Raw genomic sequence first — 9010 nt, forward strand, 5'->3', positions numbered from 1 at the left:
GGAAGCACCTGCAACACCTTCCTTCTCTGAAGGAAGAGGCTTCAGTGGTCCCAAGGACAGAAAGCTGGGAGGAGATCTGCCACCACTACAACGGCAAGAGTTGAGGTTAGACGCCAGACAGAACTAGAAAGCTGATTATCAGATCGGGGAGGAGAGAGAGTGGGTGTATCATCACCTCCTTGGAAGCAAGAAGTCAGTGTATGTCTTCTCTGGCCCTTCCCCGCTCTACCCACGTCCTTTATAAGTTCTGGGGAAGTCCTTGATCTCTAAGGCCTCATCTACACAGGCCTCAGCTACCCGGATAGCATTCCATTGACTCTGGATACAGTCCCAGAGGCAAGTTCAGGCATCCAAACTCAAGTGAGGCTTGGAGCTGAGTAATCAGCTGCTAGGGCTATGCAGACATTTTGTCCGGGGAACAGCCAGCTCCGCACCCCACCTTGCAGGGCAGATGTGTGGTGGGGGAGGGGCGGTCTGTCACTCGGTTTTCCCAGCCCCCTCCCACCACCGCAAGCTCCCTCTTCCCACCTGCAAGTAATTTGGCCAATGGGAGGGCAGTTCAGATGGCAGTGTGGAATCCCTCTAGATCTGTGTGTGCTTGGTGGGGAGGGGGCGGACTCCTTCCCCCCAGACCCAGTGTGCCCTTCTCCTCTTCACAGCGGCAAATTACTTGTAATTATCTCGCATCGAGAGCCTTCAGGAGCTGCTCCCAAAATTGCTTTAATTGAATTAATTGAATCTCATTTTGTTGGGGGAGAGATGGGGGACATGTCTTAAAATAGCACGTGGGGAGAGGGCAGGACAGCTCCCAGTCAGCTTTCCTGTGGCTGAGACCCGCGCAGGTGAGAGAGTGGGCTCCAGGCTCAGCTGCTTCTAGATCCCGGCACTTTTGCATTTAGGTCCTCGCCTGTGTCCTGCTCTCAAAGGTGATGACCCGGGATGTGTGGCGTTCTCTAGTCTCCAGCCCCTTTTCTCCTCCTTGCCCTGAGGAGGCAGGTGGGCTGGAGGCAGGAGGTGAATGGAGGCCGTGGCAGTATGAATTCAGCATCGCTGTGACCTCTCCTCTTCGATAATCATACAGCAGCTATGAACACCACTTATTAAGTGCTTACTAAGCTCCAGGTACCATGTCAAGCATGTTACAAGCACCATCTCATTTCATCATCACAACCGCACTGGGAAGCAGGTCCTATTAGTGTTCCCATCTTAGGGGGGAGAGAAAGGAGGCGGAGAGAGAGGTTAAGCAACTTTCCAAAAGTCACACAGCAGAGCAGGACTCTTTGGAGGCCAAAACCCCAGTTCTAAACCATTCAGTAGTGTCCCCCCTGCCTTACTGACCCAATTTTCCCAGAGGGGTGTCCTCACAGGAAGAAACCACAGCCTCCCTTTCTGCAGCTCCAGTGGTTTGTGGGAAGGGAACGGGGTACCTCTTCCACTGGGGTTCATTTCCATCAGCAGTCAGGAGCCCAGGGAAACTGGACCAGCTCCCAAGTGGGCAAGGGTTCCTGTTTCCACTGAAAAGGGAGGATAGATGGGTGTAGGGAAGAGGGGGCACCGTCAGCTCAGCTGGCCGCTGGCTGGAAGAGTAATTACACTCCTTCTGCTACTTAAGTTTACAATCTGGGCTGTTGTTTTAACGATGCGACTCTTGTCGGGCTGTCCAATTAATCTCGCCTTTGGAGGTTTTCCGAGATGGAGCGGTAGATCTTATCTCAGGTCTGTGGAAAGAAGAGTGTGCAACCTGCCGTGGGAGGGAACAGCTGCCTTGAGGACCTGTGGCCTTCAGAGAAGACCCAGAGGAGGAATCTGGGGCTGGGGCTACCGAGAGAGCCGGTGGAGATGGGGTGGGTGGCGAGGGGCAGGAGAAGGCATCGGTGGGGAGGAAGAGGAAGGCGTTTCTCTTCCTGGCATCCTCATTCCTCACTGCTCCTAGAGCTTGTCTTTGACCCACCCTGTGCCATTTGCCACCCCCAGGAGACCCCTCCATGTATATTTTGGGGAATGGGGGTGGCCTAGGAGGGGCTGATTGCAGCCCTTTTGAGGTGGGGGGCTCCCACTGACTCTCATAACCCCTCTCCCCTACATAAGACTCCAATTTGGGCTTCTCTGTGGCCAGCCTGGGTTGGTAGAAGTGCCCGGGTGGGCTTTCCAGTTTGCTTGGGGACAGGTTTAGGTAGTAAGAGGGAAGCTTGACTTGGGAGCTTCTAGTCTGGAACTGGAGGCCCCTCCCCCAAGGCCTCGGGCCAGGCTGGGCTGGATTCCCCGAATTATTTGCAGCCCCTGTCCTCAATCCCCCTGCTGCTGGGTGCCAGGTGCGCGCATGCGTGCATGTGCGTGTGCGTGTGTGTGTGTTGACTATGCCCTCACTGCCCTCTGCACTTCCCTTAGCCTGCCACTTCACACAACTGGCTCGTCATTGTCTGGCCTCTGTTAGCCCACAGGGTCTGCCTAGGTCACCTTGATATCCCCAGGATCTAACACAGAGCAGCGTCTCTACAAATGTTCGCTGGATGGAGAAGTCCGGTTCCTTCTGGGGTTCTCCTTCTCCTCTCCCTCCTGCTCCCCCTTCTACTAGGTGAACTGGGGCCTTTCCACCCCAAGGAGCTCACTTCTCCCAGGGGAGGACTGGACTGGGTCAGTAGGTGTGGCCTCCCCCAAGGTGAGCAGGGGCTCTCCCTGGGCTGAAGGTGGGCACAGGGGGCTGTGAGGCGCCTGGCTCCCTCCAGAACTGGGCCAGGAGAGAATTTGCCGTGAGGATCACTCAGACTTTGATCATTCCCTGTATTAGCATCTTCTGGTTTCACACCGGAGTGTCTGAAAATATGGATATTACTAGAACATTCTGTGTCTGAAAATATGGATATTACTAGAACATTCCAGAGCTAGAACCGGATAGCAAGTTAGTGGTAGGGGAGGATCCAGTGCCTCTGGTTCAGTGCTGGAAGGGTCAGGTGGGAGAGAAGAGAAAGCTGAGCAGAAGTCATGAGATGAACATACGTCACAGCCAAGGCCCAGGTTTCTGTACAGACTTTACTCTCTGGATGCTTACGATATGGGGGCTGGTAAGAGCCTGGGGGGCTGCTAGTCAGACTGGTTATAAATACGAGCAGTTCTATTCGACAGAGACAGCTGTGAGGAGCTAAACTGCTGGGCTCACCCCACCTATTTGGGGGCATCTCTACCTACACTTGTCCCCATTCTCCCCAAAGTGTTACCCTGCTGGCTTCCAGAGAGTGTGTGCATGTGGGTTTGTTTAGGTATTAGGAATAGGAATCAGACTCTTAATAATAAATACTCGTTGAACTGGATGGGTAATTGGGTCCATTGTCTACTCATAGTGGGTAGACATGGGGAAAAGGGGCTTTTTTAGGAAGAGGGTAAAAATTACCCATAGGTGGACAAAACTCTACTCCACCCCATCTACATCATAGGATGGTGAGTAGGTGTATCAGTTATGGGGGAAAATCAGGAAAAATCAGTGGGTGGGTCTCGACGGTGGTCAGCTTGGAGACTCTGGGTGTCCACTTCACTCCTGCTTTTACGCACCCGTGGGTTGGGCAGGGTCCAAGGCACACAAAGAGAAAAAACACTCAGTGTTTGTTGCTGGTTGAACCCCAGGCTGTGGCGGGACTGCAGTCCTTTCAAGGAGGAGTGGCAAGACTAGGGGTCCTGGGAAGTCTGAACTCCAGCCAATGAGTCTCTCTCCAGAGCCTCTGACCAGCTGGAGGGAAGGTGTCCAGTCCTTGGTGGTGGGGGGTGGCAATGGCCAAGGCTGTCTGGGTTATGAGGCAAGGAGGAAAGGACTCCACGCCATCCTTTTTCTCCTCTACCTCCTCCTCCTCCTGAGAAAACCCATCTGGGTCTGGCTTCCTCCTGGCCCAGGAGGGGTGCAGGTGGGCTGGGTCCTGCCTGGGCGCTAGAGGAGGGCTGGGAGCCTGACCTGCACTTCCCCAGATTCACATCATCTGAGGTGGAGCCAGGACATCAGGGGAGTGATGCTGATACCAGGCTCCGAAGTTGTTGCCATAGGCACTGGTGGGCAGGGCCCCTGCCTTGGGTAGATCCCAGGGGGATGGAAGGGGTGGGGAACAGGGAGACAGGGAGGGGGACCTCCCAGGGAAGTCCCCTTCCTGTCCCCCAGAGTTCTGCTTCAGGAGCTTCTTGTACTTGGAACGTTTGTTCTGAAACCAGATCTTTACCTATGGGGAGAAAAGGGGAAAGAATGGAAGGTCAGGAGGAGTGTGCCTGTGGAAGGGAGTGACGAAGGGAAAGGGACCCAGCGGGAGGGAGCCGTCTTGGGAGAAGAGCAGAAGTTGGGAACATTCGCTCCAGCCCTCCATAAGCCCCTGAAGGCCCTGAGTTCCTGCATCTGAGTTAGAATACAGTTCTCCCAGTCTGGGTACCCTCCTCTACACCCTGAATCACTGCCCTACCTCCCCCGCACCCCCGCACACACCTTTTAACACATTCCCCCAATTTACTGGGGGCCAGCTAGAACTGTGAAAACAGGGCTTGGGGACTCATCAGTCGTTCACACCTGAGGGTGAGTTCCCAGAGAACACACTTGGGGAGGGTTAGCATGCAGGAAGGATGGGACTGGCCCCACCTGTGTCTGGGTGAGGCCAAGCTGCGCGGCCAGCTGGGCCCTCTCGGGCAGAGCCAGGTACTGCGTGTGCTGGAAACGCTGGTTCAGGTGCTGCAGCTGCAGACTCGAATAGATGGTCCTCGGCTTCCGGAGCTTCTTGGTCGAGGCCTGCGGGCGCCGCTCCGAGGGCTCCGGGGACAGCGGCGGCTTCTCCGAGTCTGGGGGGCGGCCCGAGACGATGTGTGCACGCATAGAGGGGCTGACGCGCCGTCTCACGGCTCATCTGCATCTCGTTTGCATTCCGGCCACGGGTTAGCAAAAACTCGGGCTTGGGGCTCGGCCCTTCTCTACCTTCCGCTCCACCCTCCTTTCAAACCCCACACGTCCACTGTGTGCCACGTGGGACTAGCCGCTGTTCTTGCCCTCAGGGAGCTCCCACTCTTAACGCTCCTGTGACCCTAAGGGGGACAGCGTCACTGGCCGGAGCGAGGGTCGGGGCGGCGCCCAGCGGCGGGATGACAGAGTTCAGCCGCGTGCGGTGACGCCAGCTTGGGGCGGGGCGGGGAAGAAGGGCTGGGTCGAGGGCTGGGCTGAGGCCAGGAGAGCACGGGGGGAAGGGCGTTCCGGACGGGGGGGGGGACTCAAAAGCATTGTTCGGAGACCCGAGACAGTGTCTGCGTGGCAGCCTCCCCGCTGCCGGAAGAGGGGTGGTCAGAGGGGCCCGGCAGAGTGGGCCTTGAACGCCAGGATGAGCACCCTTCCCAGCTTCAGAGTATGGAAAGTGCCCCAGGGTTTGCCATCACCTCCCCTATTGTAAGGGCCTCCCTCTCCGGAGGCACAGCCTCCAGAAAAGCGACCATCTCTTCCATCCGCCAAGGCTGGCTGGCTAGAGTACTGGCTTTCAGGGGCCCTAGAAGCCCGGTGGTGCAAGGCAGCCCCCTCCTCCGCCCGGCGCTACCCACGGAGGGGTTCCCGGCTAGCACGGAAGGTGACCGGGGTTCGGAGAGAGCGCAGCGCCGGCAGCGCAGGCCCTCTGGGTCGCTGCTGGATCGCGCTTGCGGTGCCGCCGCGGGAGATCTGGTCACCTCCTGCCTCCCGGCCCAGCCTCTCGAGGAATCTCGGTCTGGGAACAGCTCGGCCCCGGGATGGGGGTGGGCGAGGGGTTCCCCTCTTCCGATCCGGGAGGCCCCAACTACGCCACTCTACGGGGACATTGGGACCATTCGTGTAGAGAGCAGGGTTGGGGAGGACGGAGCGGCCGAAATGCCTGCGGGCTTAGGGTTCGTTGCATTCCTCGCAGGGCTGCCGGCCGACCTCAGTCGACAGAGCGCTGCGCCCGGGTGCCCAGACGCAGCGGGGGTCCGACCGCGTCCCCCACCCCCTTCCTCCGGTCGGGCTCACCCCGCACTTCAGGTTCCACGCCCTCGACCGGCCGCGGTGACCCTGTGCCTTCACCTCCCCCGCATCCCTCACCCTTGGCCTCGGGCGCTGCGGGCTTCTCAGATCCACCCCCCTCGACCCCCGCCTCAGCCAATTCCCAGAAAAACCGTTGGGTTTCCGCTCCCGCCCGCGCCTGTCGGGCCTCCCCTGCTTAGACCCGGCTGCTCGCCGCCCCGGCGACCACTCGTGCCTCTCTGGCTGCGTGAAACAATTCGGACCGTGAGGCAGAGCTAGCGGGGAGTCTACCCCAGCTGCTAAGCTCTCAAAGCCCTCCGCGCCCTAACTCTGCCAGCAGACACCCCCCCCCCCCCCTTCCCAGTTCCTTTCCCGACAGCTGCTTTCTCCACAGCAGTTGCAGAAGTCACGACTGGATCTGCCCAGGTCTTGATTCAGGAGCCCAAGGGCCTCCCTTGGACCATAGCGGCACCTGCCTGCTCATCGGGGTGGTGGCACGCAGCTCACTTGGAGCCAAACCTCTCCCCGAGGCTGGGGTGGACAAGAGTGGCGGCAAAAGGAAGACCCCCCAAGCCCTCTCTCACACCCCAATCATTTAATCTAGAGTGAGCCCAACGCCCCAGTTTCAGTAGGTAGATGCTATAATCTAATCTCAGGACACGTGTGGTTTTCGTTGGATCCGGGGAAACTTTGTAAAGAAAAGGAACCCTCCACTCTCTTGTCCTTAAACCAAGAAAAGGGAAGGCAAGAGTGTAGAAGACAGGATTGAAAATACCAACCCCAATTCCAAGAATTCTCTTAAGGACAAAGTTATCTTATTCTCACCCCACTAAACAGACACACACGCACACACAAATGTACCACATCAGCATATACTGAAGAGAAGAGGCCAAGGGATTCGTTTTTTAGAAACTAGATCATTTGTAGAAACACCCCCCCCCAACTGCTCCTCTTCCAACCACAGACCCAGAAGCGGGAAAGAGGCAGCCCCAGTTCTAGCACAGAAGGCAGTTAACTTTGGGGGGCTTTGAGGAAGTTCCCTAAAATCCTCTTTTCTGGCTTCATGCAGTGAAAGCCAATTTGCAAGGGCCAAGCCTGGAAAACAGTCTGTGTCCTTGACCCGTGCACACCCTTTCTTTGGACCTCAGTTTGCCCATCTCTACATTCAGAAGCTCCTAAATCTCTAGGGACACTTCTGGCTCTGATGTTTAGGAGCTCATGTGTCTCAGCAGAGCAACGAGGGAAGGGAAAGGGACATCTTGGTCCTGGCTGAGTCCCTAAGTCACCCAGTGGATGTGCATCCTTAGAGGAAACTGTGCCAAGGACAATTGTGGGGGTAATTAGGTGGCGACAGGGAGTGCAGGGGAGCTGAGCCCTAAACCCAAGTCACTACAGATGGATGTATGTACTGTGTTGCATGGGTACAGCCTGTGCAAGGCCCAGGACCAGGAAGACAGGCCAGCTCCCTGGCTTCTTTGAGGCCTTCCAGTGAGCACTTTCTTAGGAGCTCAAAGGTGCTCCAGGCAATGTAACTGGGGCCTGACCTACCCCAAAGGCAAGGGGCGGAGATAACAGGAATGGCCAGTTCCTTTGGATGGAAGGCTGAGATCTACTAGGAGAGGCTGCCTGACCCACCTGTGGCTGCATTCTTAGAACAATGGGTAGTAGGATTTAGCCCCACATTCTCCCAGGTCAGCTTTTGGTCTCGGTCTGGCACATTCGGGTGCCAGCTGGGAGACGGGGAGGGGCCCCGAATAAACCCCCACTTCTACTGCCCTCCAGCTGGGACCTGATTTCTACTTATCGGGCTGTGGCTTGAGCACTGCTTTCTGAGACAAGAACGCGGAGAGGGGCGACATGGAGGAGAGAAGGAGTGCATGATGGAGAGAATCCTAGGGAAGGGGCTAGGCACCTACACCCACATCTGGATTGTTTCAGTTTTCCGTTATAAGTAGGTACACAACCCCGCTGCTCCAAGGGGGTGGGGTAGGGAGCCCTGCCACCCGCCTTCACATAACTGCAAATCGAAACCAGGTCGGTCTTGAAAGGAGACCTAGATCAACTCGCCCCCGCCCCTCCCCCCTGTCTCCCGCCCCATCCCTTCGCCCTCCCCCCAACCCCAGATCCCGTGGAATCTGAGTAAGGTCTGAATCCCGCCAGCTGCGCCCAACCAGGCGAGGGCGAAGTTCAGGGGCTCACTGGAGCAGGACCCCGGAGGTGGGAAGAGCCGCTGCGGCCGTACTTACCTGGCTCCCACTCTTGATGAGACTGCTGAGACGGCGCCGTGGGTAGCTGGCAGGGCAGGTAGGAGTCTCCGGGGGTCGCCGGCCCAGTGTAGGGATAGGGCAGGACGTGGCCATACGGTCCAGAATAGGGCAAATCGGAGGCGGCTGCGGTTGCGGGGGACAGGCCAAGCTGGTAGGCAGCCACTACCGATGGGACGGGGGCGATGTCCGGGAAGACGGTTTTGGAGGCGTCCGGGCCAAGGAGCGGGCAGGGCAAAGAGGTCATTGCGGCCGGGGCCGGGGCCGAAGGGCCTAGGCCATGGCCCCGCACGGAGTCCGCTCCCTCCGCCAACTCTCTCTTTTCGGAGCCTCGGGCGTTGGAGCCTCGGGCGTTGGAGCCCCCAGTCAGCCTCCCCCACACTTATCCCGGGGAAAGTGTCTCTCTGCGCCTCATCCAGCGGAGAGCGCGCGCCTGGGAAAGGGGTTCCGGGGGGTGCCCCCCATGGCTTTTCCCCTCCCCCCTAAATCCATGCCCCCCCGCCGCCCCCCCCCCCGCTCGCTCTTGGCTTCGGTTCCCGGGACCCGACGGGGTCCCCGCCCACTTAAACGCCGCGGATTGGCTACCACGCGCGGTGACCTCATGGAGGGCTGCAGCCGGGGCCCGCCCCTCCGGGGCAGCCCTGGGTAGGGAAATTCAGAACCGGGAGATGGGAGGAGAGCGGTGCGCACGGCCCAGGCCCAGCCATCTCGGGATCAGCTCCGAGAGGGATGCCGGGGTTGCAGGGCGATTGGGGCAGTCCGATCA

General features: G+C 58.3%; 1 protein-coding gene across 3 annotated transcripts; it reads right to left on the reverse strand.

Annotated features, from left to right (window-relative positions):
• Positions 1–391: 391 nt before the first annotated feature.
• On the reverse strand, positions 392–8705 carry DLX4 (distal-less homeobox 4). 3 transcript variants are annotated; one of them, XR_003430309.1, is made up of 4 exons: positions 8227–8705; positions 4607–4803; positions 1339–1741; positions 393–1205 (listed from the first exon to the last, which is right to left on the reverse strand). XR_003430309.1 is itself a non-coding variant. In XM_027094457.1 (3 exons), exons 1-3 carry the CDS (start codon positions 8489–8491, stop codon positions 1634–1636), a joined length of 570 nt encoding a protein of 189 aa, XP_026950258.1. In that variant the 5' UTR covers positions 8492–8705; the 3' UTR covers positions 392–1633. The 3 variants fall into 3 exon arrangements, 2 of the variants coding, with proteins under 2 accessions (XP_026950258.1, XP_026950257.1); XM_027094457.1 differs by having other exon boundaries at positions 392–1741; XM_027094456.1 differs by lacking the exons at positions 393–1205; positions 1339–1741 and adding an exon at positions 2857–4199.
• Positions 8706–9010: the final 305 nt, after the last annotated feature.

The sequence above is a fragment of the Aethalodelphis obliquidens genome, unplaced genomic scaffold (assembly GCF_003676395.1).
Source record: "Aethalodelphis obliquidens isolate GAN/ISIS:26980383/991018 unplaced genomic scaffold, ASM367639v1 scaffold89, whole genome shotgun sequence".
Classification (NCBI taxonomy): domain Eukaryota; kingdom Metazoa; phylum Chordata; class Mammalia; order Artiodactyla; family Delphinidae; genus Aethalodelphis; species Aethalodelphis obliquidens.